General features: G+C 32.4%; 1 protein-coding gene across 1 annotated transcript in view; it reads left to right on the top strand.

The window, feature by feature from the left end:
• The window catches only part of LOC106478826, a 25688-nt gene extending 6023 nt beyond the window's left edge, over positions 1-19665 (top strand). The window contains exons 4-12 of the mRNA XM_013939396.2: positions 466-575; positions 3720-3842; positions 7028-7586; positions 11679-11823; positions 11940-12130; positions 14667-14855; positions 16584-16662; positions 17507-17559; positions 18045-19665. Coding sequence (XP_013794850.1) covers positions 466-575; positions 3720-3842; positions 7028-7586; positions 11679-11823; positions 11940-12130; positions 14667-14855; positions 16584-16662; positions 17507-17559; positions 18045-18164 — 1569 coding nt within the window. The 3' untranslated portion in view covers positions 18165-19665. The remainder of the gene's footprint in view (positions 1-465; positions 576-3719; positions 3843-7027; positions 7587-11678; positions 11824-11939; positions 12131-14666; positions 14856-16583; positions 16663-17506; positions 17560-18044) is intronic.
• Positions 19666-20932: the final 1267 nt, after the last annotated feature.

Below are 20932 nucleotides of genomic sequence, written 5' to 3'. Positions count from 1 at the left end.
CTATAGAATGATAGGTGTCTTTTTTTGCGAGTGTAAAACACGTAAATACACCATTTCGAGTATAATTGCACCTTTAGTCTCCCTGTCAAGTTTAAGGCTCTATCTGCAGATCTTAGCCATTAATCTGTTATTTTTAGCCTATGATAACTATTTATATTAAGAAGCCTTCTTTATCAGTGTAAATTAAAATACTTAGAATTGTCTACTGGAAAATCATAAAAAGTTGAATTCCTTTGTCAGCTGTTTTGAAAAAATGTATGTTTTATTGATGACATAAAAGTTTATACTTCTGTTATCAAGTTTATTATTGTATTTGTTAGATAACATGCACAGGAGACGCTTATTTCAATTTTTGGCATGGATAAAACTCTAGCATTAGTTAGACATTAAGATGTTACAATTCATTTCTCACCATTAGTGTACACCACATATGTCAATAGAATAACTTTCTATAATATAACAAAGGGAGAAACGATCCTTGGAGAGCCTGACCAGATCCTGAACTTAGGAAAAACTGAGATTCCATACAGCATCTTCTTGGAGTTTATATTTGCCTTAGGAGAGTCTTCTTATAGGTAGGATTGATCCAACAATTTCTGTTTTTCGTGCATTAATATTTCCTTCAGTAAAAAGAGTACTTAGTGTCTAAAAATGCTTTTAACCGTGATGAAATGTTCTGTTCTTGCTCTAAGCTTATATTAATTATGCATTTATCAGTAGCCATAGTGTGTTGACATTTTGCTGGAGTTGTTTGTTTGAGCATAGTGTATAAGGAAGTTTGAGGTTTTAGACTTAAAATTCAAAGCCGAAAAACAGATTGTTTATTCGGGTAAACTCATGACGTAGTTTGCAAAATACTTGTTATGAGACATTTCTCTTATTTGTATTAGATCAATATTTTATTATATATGTATATATAAAATGAATAATTTCAAGCTAACATAGCATTAAATCATTGTTTGCTTGAACATTGTGTTTTGATGGTATAGTTTGATGCTAATTGTTAGGTACCTGGCTGGCAATGAGCTAGTGTGGGATCGCTGAAACATTGTTAGAATAAACAAGGAATTATTCACTTGAACATTATTTTTATGTTGTGGTTTAATGCTGTTAGGTGTTTGCCTGGAAAAGAGCCAGTGTGAGGTGGCCGAAATATTGCTATAATATACAAGGAAAATGAGGTTCTCAGTTTCTTTAAAGACTCAAACTTTAGGGAATGATTTAATGTCTGGTAAAACAATATTGTAATTTTTCTAGTACAGTTTGAAAAACATCTTCAGAAACTGATTTCCTTACTAATATTTGTCTCAGAGTGTTTCATATACACATAAGCTTCCATTATTAGATCTCATGCATTCTTGCTCAGAACTAAGTTTTTATTTTTGCATTTACCACATATTTTGGAACTGTACCTCCTGATGAAGGTTTCTTTGATATTTTATGTTCTCTGTATAAAAAAATCCCTTTTATGATTATAGACTTTCTGCAAAATAAAAATGTCTAACAATTGTAAGATCAGTTTGAACTCAATTCTTGTTGTAAGTTTCAAGGGGTTTCTTAACCAGACACAGTACAATATATCCTAAAACTATTGGAGTAATCTTTAGAAAATCTTAGGTGCTGCATCTGGTTACTTGGCCAGTATAGTTCCATATGGAATACCAGGAATACCTATTTTATTCTCCAGCTGCTTGAGGTATGGGTGGAAAACTCATCTTGGTGAACCCATTCTCTGTTGGTCTAGTTTCCAGGCAGATATCGTTCTTGATTATGTTGTGTACTGTTGCCTAAGGCATGTGGACAGTTCTTGCTACTGACCTTTGTGTTTATAGATTCTCATATGTTACATGATGCTGCACTTTCTTTACCACAGCTGGTGTACATCATGTTGCAGGTCTCTTTCTTGATGGTCTTGGAACCCAAAGTTGATCCATATTTTTTTATTTTCTAATACTATTGATGTTTGATTTATTATAGTTTCAGCATATGCAACAGACTTTTGAGTTGGAAAGGGCTAATATATACCTTTCCAAATGGCAGTCAATTTTCAGTGTCATCATACCATGTAGTATAAAGTTAAAAACCAGTGAGAGTGAACATTTCAGTACGTGAGAGTTTAATCTCTTGAAATTTCCCTCTTCACACATGGTGATTGTTCCACTGAGAGCTCTTATTATGTTAATAGGGGAAGGATGTTGCTGTAGTGGCAAGAACACTTCACTACACTTTGTAATTTTGTATATAGAGGGTGGAAACAACACTGAGATTGATTAGTCGATTTTCCATTGGGTTGAGCTTTGGTGTAACCCAACAATGACTAGATCCCAGTCTTTCTACTTTGCTCAGAGGTTCAGTGGAGTCCAGGGATGGACTGATCAAGTTTAGGGTCAGATGCTGGGGACCAGTCATTCCAGGCAGTTATCTCTCTGAAGCACTTCAGAAAATGGTCTAGATATTCTTTTGAACATGAGTGGCAAAATCTGCTTTGCCTCACTCACAGTGACCTGTGGTTTTGGCTAAAGTCTCCCACTTACAGATTTTTGACCAACATGTGGCTGAGAGGCCATCAACATTGCAGGTACAGTGTAGTAAACATATTCAGGTGCTATGTCCTTTAGATGAATAGTTGTTCCCTGGTCTAGGACAGCAGAGGGACAAGTTTCTCTAGTAGCTCATTAATTAACTCTATATGACCTCATGTTTCTCTATGGACATTATACCTCTTGGCTTATAGAGGCTTGCATCATTTTGCTTTATCATTTTTAATATCTGGTATCTGTTCTTTCACTTTCTGTAGAAACAGCTCTGACAAGCAGATTTTGTCCACCAGTGGCACTTCCAATATTTCTCGGCTGGTCTTCACCAAAATCTGTATGTATTATTTTCCAATCTGAGAAAGCATCATGCTATATACTTAAAACTACAACATCAATCTTTCCCAGAGCATTTAGCTCCACCCGTGTGACTGGTCATTTCCATTAGGAAATAAGGGATGTTGTAACCTTAAGGTATCACTTAATCTACCATTGAAGAAAACTGCTGTCTACTTTCATACATTAAGTGCAGTGTTACAGTTGTATTTGCCATGAGCAGACAAGCTTTATTTCTGTTGCACAAAATAAAACAATAGGTAGCTAGAGTGAAAGTAAACTAATGACTTTCTTGTTATGTGAAAACTGAACATACCTAGAATAAATGGAAACTTTTGCATTCATATAGGAGAGAGCTAACATGATATACCACAGTACAATCATTTCATTGTGAACTTTAACTACATGTAGGAATTTTGGTTAAAATATCTCAGAAGAGTTGGTCACAAATAGTGCAAGACTTATATTGTATTTTGTCTACTATTATACAGTGTTGTGTTGAGAATACTTTATTCCAAATTAGTATTTAATTGTGGTAAAAGTCTTCATTTAGGTAAGATTTTCATTGTACTCTTGTCAGACTTCTACATGAAAATCATGTATTGTTTGTCCAATATTTCAAGTAAATGTCAGCTACATATACTAAGTCATTATGGTGGATTTACAGTTCTAGGATTATTCATTGCATGGTTATATTTTTAAACTTTAGATTTCATGCTATCTAATGTGGGAAAAAGTTACTTTATTTGAAAATTAAAACTCAAGTTAGTTATTTAAATGATTTATTACTACACATAAGACTTAACAAATGAAATAATTCTTGTTTTCTTTTTTGTTTCATTTTTGTAGACCTGGATGTTATGACCTCTTAAAACACAATTGTAATGATTTTAGTCAAGAGACAGCAGTTTTTCTGACTGGTCGTTCTATTCCACAGGAGATACTTGATCTACCTCAAGAAGTTTTGAACACGCAAGTTTATTAAAGTTTTTCAGATAGAAAAATAACAAATATTGTTTTATATCTTGTATATAAAATTTAAGTTTAATTTTGTAGCATGGTCTTAGTTTTTCAATTGACAAATTGAGTACTTGTTTCTTAACTTTTCTTTTGTTTTTACTTAGATATGAATTGAGTGGTTTGTAGTCTCTGTAGATTTACCAACATTGTATATCTTTTTTGTAAAAAATTTAAGATTATTATTATTTTATGACTTTTGTTAAATGAGAAAGCAGTTGCATGAGATGTTTAAATTTGTCGGTTTGGTGGTGTTTGTTTTATTCCATAAATATAAACGTTTGTATAATGCTGTGTGTAAGTATAAATTTCTTCTGTTATTAATGCTGCTAGTTACATTTACACTTTTAACTTGTAAGGAAGACAGACATTTTGAAAGAAAGCTTTTGTAAGCATCCACAAAGGTGTGAACCAACATACATGGTTTGAGTCATGAAGTACAGGAATATCTAAAAGTAGTTACCCTGAGTCAGACTCTAACTGCATTGGTATGTGTTTTATTAAACAATATTTTTTTATAATTTACACTTCTCTTTATTTAGTTCTCATGTATTATAGTTTTAATGATATATACAGATGATTACCAGTACACACTTAATATGTGTGGAGAAATATTTGAAATACCAAAATAATTTTTTGGAAAAAAAAAGCTATTTCATGATCATGTTTCTGTTATTTCTCTCTGTAATTTAAAGACAAAGTTACATAACTGGCATAATGATATTTGGCTTACCTATGCTTGTTTTCAAGTTTAAGGTAACTCAACACTAGGTATTTCTTAGCTTAGGCTTGGTATTTTTCACTCTAGAAAAAAATTAGGAATGCCAGGAACAAGATAACTTCCTGGCTCTTTCTAATTTTAGCCCTTTCCCTCCTGGAGACTAAAATTAGCAGCATGCTATGCAGACTCTGCGTGTGCCATGCTACTGTTGCTGACTATTGAACCCTGTACATTCTTGAAGATGAGGGTGGACTGAATGTCTTGTTTATTCTGTACTTCTTAACTTTTGGCAGTTGTTCATCAAAGAAAATGTGGGGTGGGGGGTGGAACTTACAAACACATGATATGTTAAGTTGTTCGTTGTCAGCTTTATATTTCTCTTTCAGTTCTGTTTACTAATTTTAATTTATGCTGTTGAGAACAAAGAATAAATTAACACAATGTGTGTGCCTCAAAATGTTTAAATAAGAGTGTCATATATATATATACAGACTTTTTGGGTATCTGTATGTTTGGGTAACTGAACAGTTCAAGGTCAACATATAGGTAATGACCTGTAAGTCATGATTTGTGTTAGGGACACTAATGTCAACATATAGAAAAAAATTTACTTTTTATTTTTATATTCCTTTTTTTAATGTCTTCTTGGTTTTAAGATAGATCATGAGCATAGTACTAAATCTCAATATCAGATTAGAAAGTCAAAGCTCTGTGACACAGATGTTTTTGTTTTCATAAGTTGTTTTTTTTCTTGAGCATCTATAAAATTTTGAGCTGAACCAAGAATTTGGAATATGTAATGACAAGGTCAGGTTTAAAAGTCGAGGTTAAGACATGAAACACGTGTGTTTTCTTCCTCAGTTTTCATTTTTTGAATGTTTTGAAATTTTTGAAATGGTTTTAGTAATTGCAAGGTAAAGTTTAAAAACATGTGAAACATGTTTTTTTTTATACTTCTGCCTATCTTTCTTTTTGAGCACATTCTAAGTCAAAGTAGTTCAGGTTTAAAATGAAAATTACCACATGAAACTAGTGCCCTGTCTTCGTTGTTTATTATTTGATTTTATAAGTATTTCTAAGGTTTAAATATGGTAATGTAAGTTCTGTGGTTGAGGAAAACCAACTAAAATAAAAGGATTAACTTTGGGGGCCAACTTGCTTAATAATAATATAAATATATATATATATATTTATTTATATGCACTGGTGTGTGCTTTATATTATTAGATATAAAGTGTAGTTGAACTCATGTTGCTGTTTTGGTTTATCAGAATTAAACATTTCTACTAATATTTATAATAAACCAATATCATATAAATTTGAAATATTTGTAAAGGTTTGATCAGTTTTATAATTCATTGGTTTGCTTTATTTTGTGTGTACTCTGGTCAAATTTTTGACACCAGTAACTAAATGAAAAGTGCCTAATCCAGCTGAGCTGTTCGGAAATTAAATTAAATCACTGGGGAAATCCTATGAAAATGGAGAAGTCTGATAACATGGGAAGCAACACAGTTTTGCTTGTAAGATAAATATGTGATTTCTACCCAATTCCTTGTAGAAGCATTATCCTTGTTTGTGTTCTTTTGTTCTCGAGTCATTTATTTAGCATGTGTACACCAGACTCTCTGTATCATAAATTTCTGATGCAGTAGTCATAATTCTTCTTTATGAGCAGAGTTCATTATATAAAAGTGGTTATCTTATATTTATTGAAATTTTTTCTGTAGTGCTTTTATAGAAACAATGTCATGAACTGAAGTAATAGCTGTATATATTTTATGTTTTAAATTCCCTCTGAGCATAATAAAAATTGCTTCAAAAAGAGAGCACAGTAAGTCGTAACATGCAGAGATTAGCAATTCAGTGTGTGAAATGTAAATGCAGAATGTCTTGGTTTTTCAACAAATGATGCCCTTGGTTCTATCAGATCACTACTGAAATGCTTTGTGTTTAAAAACCATCATCAGAATGGCAATTGGTTTAATTTTTACTCTCAGAACTGCCTCACGTCCACTACTGAGCTTAGGTATTCTGTTGTTGGGGTAGCTGACTAGCTTTCAAAATAGATAACACCGTTATGATGTTGGGAAGTACCAACACGTTTTGTATATGAAGTTATAAAAGCTTTTGATAGTTAAGTAACAATCATTAACAAGTATTCAGTATACAAGAAACATTTCTTTATAAGTTAACATTGGCTGTTGGTTAGAAGAGTAAAAATTGATTCAATATTTGGTCCTTATCTATGTGTAAAGATAGTTTCTCCAACATAATTTATGATATTTCAGTACTTCTGTGATAAGGAATTCAATTTATATTAAGTTAATTAACTTTGAACTTAATTTCTGAAATGCTCTCATTTTCTTTTTAGTTTACAGCAACATATTGTGATTTGTAGATTTTGTTTTTATGTTAGTCCAATTGGAGAAATGCTAAAAGTTGAAATGGATAAGCTTAATCTGCGAGCTGAAGGGTCGAAAGGATTAAGTTTTGGTGCTATCCCACCTCCTACCAGTCACAGATCGCAACAAAACCCATTTCCACCTAGGCCAAATGATTCAGCAAATAGAAGGGATACAAGGCAGCTGCAACCCCAAGACAAAGCAAAAGAAGATGTTAGTGTAGCTAATGGAGATAGTAGTAGCTCTCTTGCAGATGTTCAGGGAGCTACTATTCAAACAGATCAGTCATCAGTCTCTGAAGCAGATAAAAAAGAAAATATTTTGACCTGTGATCAGCAACAAATACAGTATTCTGAAGTAGCTGATGAAGAAACTGAACAAGTGCAACAGGTGCAATCAGAGACACTTGATAGTGTAGAAAACATTGAAAATTCTCCACAAATAGAACAACAGTCTTCAAGATCCTCAGAAAGCAGGTTAGAGGCAGATTTTGAATCAGATAGGCCAGAAAATACATCAGATAGCAGAGGTGAAAGGGCTAGAGAACCTCCTGTTGTATATAGTGACATTGATGTAAGTTGCTCGTTTAAAATGATATTTTTTGTTTTCGTATAAGTAAGATTAACAAACAAGTGTACATTGGTTACTAAAAGTAATGGAACAAGACACTTGGAGAAAAGGCATGGTCCACTGGTCCTGTTTTGATAGGAAAGGGGCTCACTTTTGGCCTTAATCATATCCTGGCCTCTGTTGCTAACACTTTCCACCAGTCATTGGTATAAAATAAAGTAGTAAGTGTTGTGAGATTTTGGGTTCTTTCCTTTATGTCCCTCGGATGGTGCACTAAAAGGTCCTATGGTTGATTAGCTGGGTTCAGGTTGGGGATCTTGGCTGGCCAAGGCAGATTCTAGGTGGTTTTTGTTTCAGACAACTTTTAGGCACAGTGCACAATATGACTGACGTGTAATGTTCCTTTCCCATCGAATGCTAAAAATACAGATAGAGCAACATCATCCAAAGTATCACAAGCACAAAAAGGCATTTATGACTCCCTTAACTGTTACAAGTAGATTGAGATTAAAAAAACTAAAATGGGCCCAGATCATGATACTACCCTCGTCACTGTTTAGGATGAAACAGTCATATCCAAAACCTCCTTCAGGTTGCTGTCAGACCCAGACATGCCCATCCAAAACAGACAATGATTAGCACAATTGGTCACACGAAATGTTCTATTTATTTTTCGTCTCACTTGTGATACAGCACTGTGACTTGGCATACGTGGCTGCAATAAGAGGCTAATGAACTGAGTGATGAATTTAATACTAGATTTGTGGTTTGTTGTCACATTGTATTAGAAAATTCACATGAATCAAGGAGTTATTCGTTTTGAGTGGGTGGGTAGACATCGTACATTGTTATGCAGAGTAGTCTTACAAACCATCAATACACTAGTCCTGGTGGCCTTGAGTATGAGAATGTGGGCTTTGATGTCTCGTATGCTCTTACTACCAGTTGTACATCCAATAACAATTTCTCTTTGAAAGCCTCTAGGCTCCTTTGGTCATAGCATGTTGACTCCAGTTAGTTGGCTATGTCAAATGCAGGCCCATATAAACTATGTAGTATTGTATTATGGAATTCAAATTCAATGGACTATACTAGTATTTTTTTTTTTTGTAATATAGGGTCGATTTTTTTATTGTACTTTGAAACAACTTAATGTTAAACAATAAGGCAATATAATATTGAATATCAGAATATTTTAGGATGTCTGCAGGTATGAAGAAATTCTTATATACACAGTATTGGAAGTAATTATGGAACCAGAGAATAAAATGGGCATCAAATCTAAATATTATGAGACTGTTTACCTTATATTAACTGCACCACAGTACAGTCTTGTGTCAATAGTTTACCTTGTAATTTCTTTCATCCAATCAATCTGACAGTACCACAGAATCATAATGCCTATAAAGGTACAGGCAGTCATATATTCTGAACTGAAGTGTTGAACAGAAATGTTGATGTAGTTTTGGCTGGTGAAGGCTACTCCATCAAAGGTGAAGCAAAATTTAATGTTTCAGTAGGAACTGTAAGAAAGCTCTGTTGGGGGTACATGAAACTAGTACTGTTATCAATAGAAGTGGTAAGTGTAGAGAAACCAAGTTCTTCAGAAGCAATGTTAGGGAACTTAGTTTATGCTTTTTACACGAAGCATGAAAATCTATTTGAGATCTTGCCAATGACCTAGCTGTAAATACTTGTATGAATGTTAAGTCCAGAACATTAAGATACACATTAGCACCAAGTGACCATGAGCTGCTCAGAAACAAACTGCTTAGGAGAAATAACTAAACCAAAAGACTGAAATGTGCATCAGATCTCAAACAGTAGATTGAGCAAAGCTGGAGGAGGGTGCTCTTTACAGATGAATTCAAATTTCATTTGTTTGCCAATAATTAACAATAGTTTGTTTGTTGGGAGAAAGGAGGATGATATCATGGTAAATGTGCAAAACCTATGGTGAAGGATGTTGAGGGACCAATATAAGTATGAGCTGCATCCAAACCAGTGGTATTAGATATTTACATAAAATTGAAGGCACTTTGACTGCTGACAGGTACAAGCAGGACTCATTTTCCATTAAAACAGTGATCCCAAACATGCAGAAAATATGGTGCAAAAGATTCCAAATGGGACACTTACAATCATGATTTAGCTTTCTCAAAATGCCAATATGAATATTATTAATGCTATATGATATGTGAATAGTGAGGAGATGAAGTGTTAACAAAACTTGGCTGAATTGTGGAGAGTAATGTAGGACACTTGGAGCAATATTTCACAATCATACATTGATGATCTTATGGTAGCATAAAAACAAGATGTTTATAGTAATTACAAAATACTGGTGTATTTTACACTTTATTTTCTTTCCTTTCTTATTTTTGCTGTAACAATGCACTGTACTAATGATAAGTTAACAATTTAGATACAATTACTCACTCATTGCTTGTAGCTTCTGTATGTGTATCACCTGTGTGTTTCAGTAAATATTTCCAGTACTGTATATACATAGGTACATTGTGTGTGTGTGTGTTTAACATGTAGAAAATGTTTTATAAATTTGGTCATCAATCATCTAAACTTTTTCATTGTGGTTCTTATCATAATAACAAACAACAAAACTGTAAACATAACCTACTGATATCCCAGTTCTCTAGACAAAACTTATAAAAACTCGAGCAGCTTTGAGAGAAATGTAACACAATATGGGTGCCCACGAGCAAGGGGCATATCTTTCAATTAATTTTTGATTTAAAGGAATTTGGTAATGTTCATACTATATTACATTACATACTAATTATTTCCAATCTATTTAATATGTGCAAAGTTTCCTTTTATTAGGAAGGTGGCATTTTGGATAGATCTGGAGCAACTAAAGATTGTTTCTTTAAATAAGATATATATTTGCATAAAAATGTGTATTGTCATGTGAGAAGAAATATGCTTGTAGTCCTGTAAGTCAAATGTCAGTACGAGCACGTAGAATGTTGAGAATTGTACAAATGTGCAGAGAGATTCTATATTATAACTCTTGATGCACCAGATTCTAGTTAGAGAGACTTGTTTCTTTTCATCAATATGAGATCATAAAGATTCATGGGAATCAAAGGAATATCTGATCTGATCAAATTATTCCAAATCTGTCCATTGTATACAGATAAATCAGAACATCCACATCATTGAGGAAATTGTGGAAACTTTCAACAAACATTAAAGAGAATTTTACTTTATTTTGTTACTTAATACAGTATTAATCTTGATCCATTTTGATTTATCAAAGCATATTCTTGACAGTTCAGGCCTTCATGAATATTTTTATCGTTATGTGTGTTTATTAGCCACGTGTTCTCTCCTGACCAAATGGTAGACAGTCAAGAATCTCTAAAACAAAGATAACCATACAGTTTTTGCCCGAATTGGGTAAATTAACAAACGTTCATATCATGGATGAAAGGAAGATGTATCTTTGGTTGTACAGCTATTATCTTAGTTTTGTGATTGATTGTTGCACCAATGCAACTACACTTGTATACACACACACACACACACACACATACATATTTATTTGCATCAGATAAAGCCATTACCTCCCCACTCAACTCCTGGAAGTTTGGAAAGTAATAACCATACACTATAAAAATTGTTAATTACACCTACTTTAGTTTTGAGGCATGCTGAGTAATTGTTCTATTTCTACATTTTCCATTTAGATATTGACATGTTTTCTTCAATGTTTAAACTATTTTGATGTGAAGGAATGTCGAGTTTTAAATTGAAATATTCAAGTAAAGAATATATTTATATGTATATTTACTAAGTAAATCTTAGAAGTTTGCATAGAGAAATAATCACTTTGAATGTTATTTTTCTTAAAGGACAGGTAAGATTAGCATAGCTATTGAAATAGATAAATATTTTAAAATTTAGACTTTAATTCTGTCATACATTTAATAGGCACCACAGTAGTTTGCAAAATATGTTTTATTCTAAAACTGTTATGATGTATGTATATAAAGTACAATATAAGGTCAAAGCACTGAGTGTACAAAAATATAATTGTCATGATAGCCATGCAGTAACCTATTTTTTCCATAGGGAGTTAATGCTTTGATAAACCTCGCAGAAATTGCAAAGCCTTTTTTGGGTGAGGAAGAAAAATCGTTACTTTTAGATTTTGAGGAATATCTGAAAACCCAGAGTGGAGCTTGGGCTTTAGGTTCAACTCACCTTGACCTTCTAGGTGAGAGTTATTTGTATATATAAATTTCTTAACTCTTCAGATTTCCAAACACTTTGATCTTTTGTACTGAAAAATACAATATTACTGTTCCTTTGATTTTCCTTTGTGTCACTCAGGGCATCTATTAAATGATGAGGGTCTATCACAAAGTGTGAGGATTTTTACATTGCAAATGCTGCAGGCAGCTGTATTTAAGGAAGACCTAATCTTGCTACTACATCAAGATCGAAAAGATCATCATGTCATGAGGTACATCAACAAAATAGAGAAACTGGGTGCAGAAGAGCAAGAGGAGATATCCAAGCTGGTATGTGTAGACTGCAAGACATATAAAGTGTAATTTAGCCTAAAACTATAATTTTTTTTATCACATCAGGATTTACATTTCAATTTGAGATACCTCAGACACAAATCTTTTGTGTGTAAAGAAATTGTTGAGAGACACCACAACTTAAAGGTGAAAACACCCAAATCTTACATGTGTAATAATTTGTGAATGTATTTCATGAGTAGATTAATCAATAAATCAAAGGAAACTCAAAACTTCATCCCAGACAAAGATGATCACTAAAGTAAACTGTGAAGTCAACTCCCAAAACTATCCTAGACAAAGATAGTCATCAAACTAAACTGATAAGTCAACTCTTAAAACTATATCTTAGACAAAAATGATCACTGAAGTAACCCATTAATTCAACTTTTAGAACTCAATTTTAGACAAAGATGATCATCAAAGTAAACTGTTAAGTCAACTTACAAAATTACGTTTTGGTTATGTTAACCCTTCCTAGTTATAAAACTGAAGAGCATTTATACACTACTATTAATTTTTTTATTAATTAAGTTATACTTTGATCAAAACATAATTTTAAAGTATGTTTTTAATTCAAACTGAATATTAGTATCAGTTTCAAATAATCTTCAGTGCCAGAGTGATGTCTGATTTCATAAACCATTTTAATGTTTATTATTATGGCTTTATCTCAGGCCAGTTTGACATTATTTTTTAAGTACAAGATCATTTTAAATAAATAACATTATTAAAGTTTGGAGCTGAACATAGAACTGTTTAATTCTAGCAAAATGAGAAATTTAAATTGAGAGTTTGAATAAGGCTTAGTTAAAAATATGTAAAGAAATGACAGTCCACATATTTCATATTTTGCAAAATTGAAATAATATCGAAATGTTTTAAATTGACAGACAGTGCTTTTAAACATTTTCAAACTATCATGGACATATGATTTATTTATAAACTTAGCATTTTTGATTTTTTTTGGGTGAAATATGTTTTTTTTGGTAATTTGGTGATTAATTGATTCCTGTTTGATAGATGTAGCCTTGTATTGTTGACTGGGTAAAGAGTAATTACAGACTGGTTTTTAGGTAAACATTCCAAGCTTAAAATACTTGGCTAGTCTGTGAAATGAACAGGTAAATATCATGATGGACCATCATGTATTGGTCCAATGAATTAATATAATTTTTCCAACAAGGTCTTCCTACCATAATCTGTTTTAAAGCATCCATTCTTCTTCACTTGGGCCTGGCATGGCCAGGTAGTTAAGGTGCTTGACTCACAATCTGCAGGATGTGGGTTTGAATCCCTGTTCCACCAAACATGCTTGCCCTTTTGGCTGTGGGGGCATTATAATGTGGTGGTCAATCCCACTATTCGTTGGTAAAAGAGTAGCCCAAGAGTTGGCTGTGGATGGTGATGACTAGCTGCCTTCCTTCTAGTCTTAAACTGCAAAATTAGGGACGGCTAGCACAGATAGCCCTCATATAGCTTTGCGCGAAATGCATAACAAGCCATACCTTCTTCACTTGTATGTTGTGTTAACCATGCACCATTACTTACCCAAGCATAATACATGCTTCTTCACCTGTATATTGTGTTGACCATGTGCTAGTATTTGTCTAGGCATGCAAGTTCTGATAAGCATTAATTAACTACTTGCTTTCCCTTTTAAAAAAGTATCAGTTTGTTAGGGGTTTCCACATGAGAACTGGAAACCAACAAACACTATATTACACTAATCTCTTGATTAATGGGGCTTGTAGAGACATTGCTTGTAGAATTGTGCCATTTGAACAGTTTTTCACATAGAGCCATAAATCCTAACCCTGTCGTGTTTCTCATTTATATGCAGGAGTTGTGTATTGTAATGTAAAATATGTTGTTTACTACAACCACAGATATTTTCTATATGTTTCAGCTTTTGCAGAAGAGTCCAATTTCATGTGTACTTCCTATTCTTTAAAGAGTTAAATGGGAATAATTTATATGTATATAAATTGACTGTTACTTATTAGGTCAGATGTAGTCAGTGATGGATCAGTAACAAACTAAACAAAAATTATTTGTGTACAAACTTAGAATTCTAAGCTCTGGCTTGATCAATGTGAAATGGCTAGTTAAATAAAATATTATGTACTAACAAACCTCAGTTTGGTCTGTATTGAGTTAGTCAGTTAAAAGAAATTTTGAGGTGTTTTCATTACATTCTGTAACAGTTTTGAAAAATAACTAGTTATACCACTTTTATAATGAAGCATTTATTTGTGCAATATGTGATCACTGGTTTTATAGCAGGTTATTTGTTATCTTAAAAATAGTTAACTGACACTACTGATCCTGTTATACCATTTGGGAAATAGAGAGACAGTTATTAATTGACATGCCCATAAGCTACATCAGTTGATTAAAAAAAAAGTATTCCATGATTTTAATAAATGGAACATTTTATTATAAGAAATATATAATTGAGTATCTTAGGGCATTTCTAAGATTGAGTATCTTAGGGCATTTCTAAGCACATAAACATTTTTTTTTATTACAGCTTTGTAATCTCTGCTACAACAACAGCAGTTTTGATTGGTTGATGTATATTTCTGAGTGGGAAGAACGTGGTCAAGTGTGTAGCAACTGTAGAGTGACAATTCGTGCAGCTGTTCATGCTATCTTAAGTGACACACCTTCAATAAGAGAAAAAGGAGCAGCTTTGATATACAACTTAGCATTGAAAGAGGTAAATCAGTTTTGCTTTTAAAATAATAAGTACTTAAGAGTCATGAAATGAGATCTTTAAAAAGTATATGCTTTGAGCAGTGAATGATATTTAATGTTTACAACATTTTTTAGAATGTGCTTTGGTGAATAATCTTTCATCTATATTTATATCAAACTAGCTTGGAGAAATAGCTTGTGTCAAACTGTATTATACAGTGTACTTTATTTAATAATAGTAAGTCAGTATCAGATTGTTTCAGTTTTCCCCTCAAAAATAACTTTTAGGTAAAAATGTTAGTCTTAATTTACTTTAATGTCCTTTTTTTTTTTAATCCTTACCCTCCCCCAGTATCTTCAGTTTATTTTTCCTTACATCTTGGACTACAGGACTACAAGTTTTTGCCATTTATTTTGACTGAAGTTTATGTAATATGTTAATAATGATTAAAAAAAGAAATTAAGAAGTAGTTAACTTTGTTAAATTGTATATATTATTATTAGGTTCATAATATTGTTACTATACTGTTTTTCATGGTGCAAGTGACCATGTTGACCTCTGAATATTTTGACATCATACAACATGTGTATAAAATATATTCTTTTATTGAAAGATTTGTTTAATATGTGTTTTTATTATATAATGGCTAGGTAGCTGGTGACAGCTGTTTAGCCTATAGACTAGGTAGCTGTCACTGGTTATTAAGCAGGAACTAACATTTGTTAAGCATATAGGCTAGGTAGCTGTAACTGGTTATTAAACAGGAACCAACATTTGTTAAGCATATAGGCTAGGTAGCTGTAACTGGTTATTAAACAGGAACCAACATTTGTTATGCGTATAGGCTAGGTAGTTGTCACTGGCTATTTAGTAGGAACCAACAGCTGTTTAACCTATAGGCTAAGTAGCAGTTGTCAACTATTTAGTAGGAACCAACAGCTGTTTAACCTATAGGCTAAGTAGCTGTTGTCAGCTATTTAGTAGGAACCAACAGCTGTTTAACCTATAGGCTAAGTAGCAGTTGTCAGCTATTTAGTAGGAACCAACAGCTGTTTAACCTATAGGCTAAGTAGCTGTTGTCAGCTATTTAGTAGGAACCAACAGCTGTTTAGCATATAGGCTAAGTAGCAGTTGTCAGCTATTAAATAGGAATGTACAAGATAGACTAGATAACTAGCACTATTTTTAACATGTTATTTATATGTTAAACAAAGAATTATAGCAAGAAGTTTACAATAGTTGTTTACAAGCCACAGACCTGGAATATTTTTCTAGAATTTCTATTGACGTTATTTTTATTCCTGATAATACTTTAATGTTAAATTATATACGTTTGAAACCTACAGAAATTTTCTTGTGTGTTTAACCTGTTAAGAGAGTAGTACATAAATCAGTTTATTACATTATACTGTATTATTTTAAAGCATTATGTAGAGACTAGTCCAGGAACATCATTTCACAAAAGGCTTGGGAAGAGGGGGCAAAGAAGACTGCCCTCATGTGGGCCCCTTAATTCATGTTATGGCATGATTTGTGTATACTAATAGAAGGGCACAAGTACCAAACAGTGTTTACAGTGAAGTAAAAAAAAAAAGGTTGAAAACCCCTTATTTATGTAAAATTTCTTAAGATATTTCCAAGTAATTTTGAATAGTGTTCAGAATAACCTGAATAAAGCATTATTAGAAACATAAACATTTACATATGCAAAGGATGTGATGTATAAAGTTAATATGAATATTTTCTTAGCAACTGTTTGATGACACAGCAACAGAATTAGCTACTGCAGTATTGCAGTTTCTTCATGGAGAAGTAAGAGAAGAAGAAGGTAAAACTACAAGCTACTTATATTGTGTCTTTATGTGAAACTGAAAGAGAAATACTTTCTTTTTCCTATCAATGAAATTTTCAGCACTTCCAGATTTGAATGATTACGTATTTAAAATGTTGAAAAATAAAGAAATTTATAAATCTTATGATGTTCACATTCACATTTTCTCTAATAATAAGGATAACTTACAGAATACTTACTTTTATTAATAATGTTTTATGTATCAATACAACATTATTTTCAGATGTTAGTACTGCTTAATGTAGTAAACTGTGTATTTTAATTTGGACTTTTTGAAGGTTAATTATCTGTATATAGTATATTTGAAATACATAACTAGCTGGTTATGCTCCTCAGTTACATATCAAACTACTGTACATTTACACTAGTCAGTTACCCTTCTCAGTTAAATATCAAATTGCAGTTCAGTGTGAATTTCACGTTATGCTCCTCAGTTACATATCAAACTACTGTACATTTACACTAGTCAGTTACCCTTCTCAGTTAAATATCAAATTGCAGTTCAGTGTGAATTTCACGTGTCAAATCTGAGAAATGATTTTTTCATGAGCCTGCAGAATTTGTCAGCTAACACATAAAGGAGATGATATTTATAAACACATTCACATTAGCTCTTTGAAACATTAAGCTAATGCTGCCTTGTCACATAATTATTTCTTCACTTTTAGGTTTACAATATTTTCATTTTACAGAAGTAAGTTTAATTAATTTATTTAACACTCCTAATGTAAGCTGTCTGTATTTTCATTACACCTGTATATATACGTATACACACAGATCTGTAGATTGTTAAGTGATCTGTTCTATTTTGAATTTTTAGCCTTCCAGTGTTTGACAGCCCTTCTGAGATTCCTGTATATAAGTTATAATGATGTAAGTAGTCCTTGGGTTTTGTTTTTAATTACTGAATGTTAAGATTAGTAAATGCTCGTAAAAATTCATGCAGTGAAGAACAGAACTGTACTAACATAATTCACTTGCATAAAATGTCTATTCAAGTGAAACTATAAAGCCTTTAAGAATTTAATTTTTTTTATTTAAAAAGTTGGTGCCAATGCATCTCCATTTGAACTTTCTCATTAATCTTTCAGGCAGTAAACGTTTTTGTTTTGTTTCCTTTTCTTAGGCCACTGTAGTTTGATTTTAGTTGTATATTTCAAGATAGTATTAAATATGTTAGGAAATTATACTTCCTTCTGCAGTCAACACTTAATGCATCATTTATAACCACGTGTGCCAAATTCACAAATCTAACAACTTATTCATACATCAGAAAACTTTGGGCCTTTAAACTTCTAAAAAATGTATGTTTTATTAGCTGATTAAGTGATTGGAAGAATCAAATTTTCCTTCTTCAGGTCCCAGCCTTGGTTCAGATGTTGGGTCCAGAGATGGAGAAGTTTAATGGAAAGTCGGAACGAGTGGATCAATTGGTTGAACAGATACAGTTCAAATTGTCCGTTTCTATTTCTGCTTAATAGTCTGAATTACTATTCAGACCTCTTTTCTGCAACTGTTGATTTCATTTTGCTACTGAATGCTGACGTACTTTGAGTAAAATGGGATGTTATTGCAATAATGTGTGTGAATTTCAAGCGTGTTAGTATGTAAAAAACTTAAATTATTTTTTAATATTTGCTCAAAAACATGATTAAAATCTAAAATGACCTAGCCAAATTATTATTTTAATGATGTCATTTCTGTTGTAAAACAGAGATAACTTACAGACTACTGTTTTTAGTTGTTTTTGCATTAACTAATCATAAACTTTCTGTTTTGAGAGAAGAAGAAAGTATCCCAATTTACATGTTTCTTGTTTATTTTATGAAAAAAGGCATATAAACAAGTAAAAACTTACATACAAAAATGTAAATATCAACTGTTTTTTTCTTTTGCCATGTATATTACAATGAACAGTTTTTGTTCTAGTAAAATATATCTTGGTGCAAGTAAATAGTATGTTACAACTGAACACATGCAAAACAATTTCTAAATGTAGATTCTTTTTTTAACATATACAATAAACAGTGCAAAATGGTATTTCTTCCTGTTTTAATAATCCTGCACAAACATATTCTATGTAAAATAGTGTTTGTTACTATCTAATAATAATAAAAACTATTGAATTAGTTTACTTGATATTGAGCCTGTACAAATATTTTCTGTGAACAATGTAAAATAGTGTTTATTACTAATTAATAAAAGTAATGGTTAAGTTAGCTTAATTGATGCTGATTCCTGTACAAATATTTTCTGTGAACAATTTAAAATGGTGTTTAGTACTAGTTAAATTAGTTTACTGGGCTTTGATCTTGTACACACACACATTCTATGAACTAGTTTGTTATGAGTCTGATAACCATATTTGTTCTGGCTTAGGTTTTGTATACAGTATACAAGGAATGACACTACTGTTGTATGTTCATCATAACATATGTAATAATAATAAGTGTTCTTTAGTTTTGACTTTATACAAACATAAATTGTGAACAAATCAAAATGATGTTTATTATTAGTGAATAACTAAATTAGGTTATCTGCTTTAATCTTAAATAAAAATATACTAGTTAATAATAACTGTGAAATTACTTAGTTTGTCCCTCGTACAAACTTTCTGTGTACACAGTTACTACTAATTCAGTATAGCACTGCTTATACTAGTTTAATACTTTTTAATGATAGCAAGTGCTAAATTTGCTTATTTGCCCAGTACAACCTGGGGGTATCATGAAATCTAAAAAGTGCTGTGAGTTGAATCATCGTGGTTACAGCTGTTAATAGAAAATACAAGTTTGGGTTGTAATTTCAGAAAGAGATTGTTTTAATAAAGTATGGTAACTGATGCTACAAATGCATATTGTTGAAAAAGTATAAATAATGAAGATTTTGAAAGGTATGTGCTTTAAGTTTGCTGTTCTTTTCAATAGCATCTGTGTAGAATTATTTTGAAAATACTTAAATAAAATTGACTAACCCTGATGTATATTTTTATTCTTACTTAATATGCATCTATCGAGGTTTTCGAATATGTAAGTATCATTCTGATTGCCTGTGCTACTAAAAACATTTTTTACCCTAAAGTGTAATTCTTTCCAGTTATGTTTTGAAGTTATAAACTGATTATCAGAGGTAAAGTTAACATTTTTCTAGTGGGATACTTGGTTAGATAAACAAGCCTTTTGTTTGTGTATAACATAAAAGAAACTTTACATACTCTAAATATAATTATTGTACATTTGTCATTGTTTCTTCTAAAGCTTTTTTCATAATTTATCCCTTATACTGGGAGCTGTACCCCATTCTCAGGCCCTTGTGAATCAATGTGAGGTGTAACTTTTATCCTTATCACACATTTTTATGTACTGAATTAGAAATCTGAGGATAGCAGAGGTTAACATTTTCCTTACTTGAAAATGTATTTCTTATACTCACCTCTCACACAGATATAACTAACTTCTACACACATCTACCACAACATTTGCATGCCACTAGCCTTGAGGCAACTCTCACCTAATTTCACGTGATTTAATGTGAATTGCACTACTGCATGATACAAGGCCCTCCACCAATAGGAGGGCAACACACTTCCATGTGCAATAACTCCCCCTACGTATTTGCATTCGTGTAAACGTCATTCTTTGATGAGGCAAGGAAGAGAGTGTGCATTGGAAGTGGGGAGAATGGATTGGATCTGTAGGATACTTCCAAGATGACACCTCACCTCCACACTTAGATATAGCTAGAATCCCAGGTTAAATTGGTGGGGGGCCATGCAAATTTTACCTGGATGAGCTCTCTTCAGAAAGTGTCCAAAGGCTGACTATGTGGCATGACATCTGATGGCAGGGGCTCCATAGGGACACACTTGTGGGAGACTGCATCTCATCTTGGGTATACTCTTCACCTGGAAAATTAGGGAGGAAGAGGCAAACAAGCCCCATGTGTTGCAGGAACAGGCAGAATAAGAACATGGTCATCTGAATACTTGCACACAAGCAGTCAGAAAGCCAATATGTGTAGTGTGGTAGAAGCGCATTAAGACCATATTGTGTTTGCTCAACTCAACTGTCAGACTCTACATATAAAATGAAATGAGTGATAAAGTGAGAAAACAAAAAATAAGACAAGGGAAGAAACATGCCTGAAAATTAAATCCAGAAAGAGATTGAAAGTTTTAGGTCATCGCACGAATGATACTTTCCAAAGCAAAAAAATTGAAGGTCATAATCAAAAAAATCATTCCCAA

Source organism: Limulus polyphemus, unplaced genomic scaffold (genome assembly GCF_000517525.1).
Source record: "Limulus polyphemus unplaced genomic scaffold, Limulus_polyphemus-2.1.2 Scaffold253, whole genome shotgun sequence".
Classification (NCBI taxonomy): Eukaryota; Metazoa; Arthropoda; class Merostomata; order Xiphosura; family Limulidae; genus Limulus; species Limulus polyphemus.
Note: the sequence above shows the minus strand (reverse complement) of the source record. Positions and strands in the feature narration are given on the sequence as shown.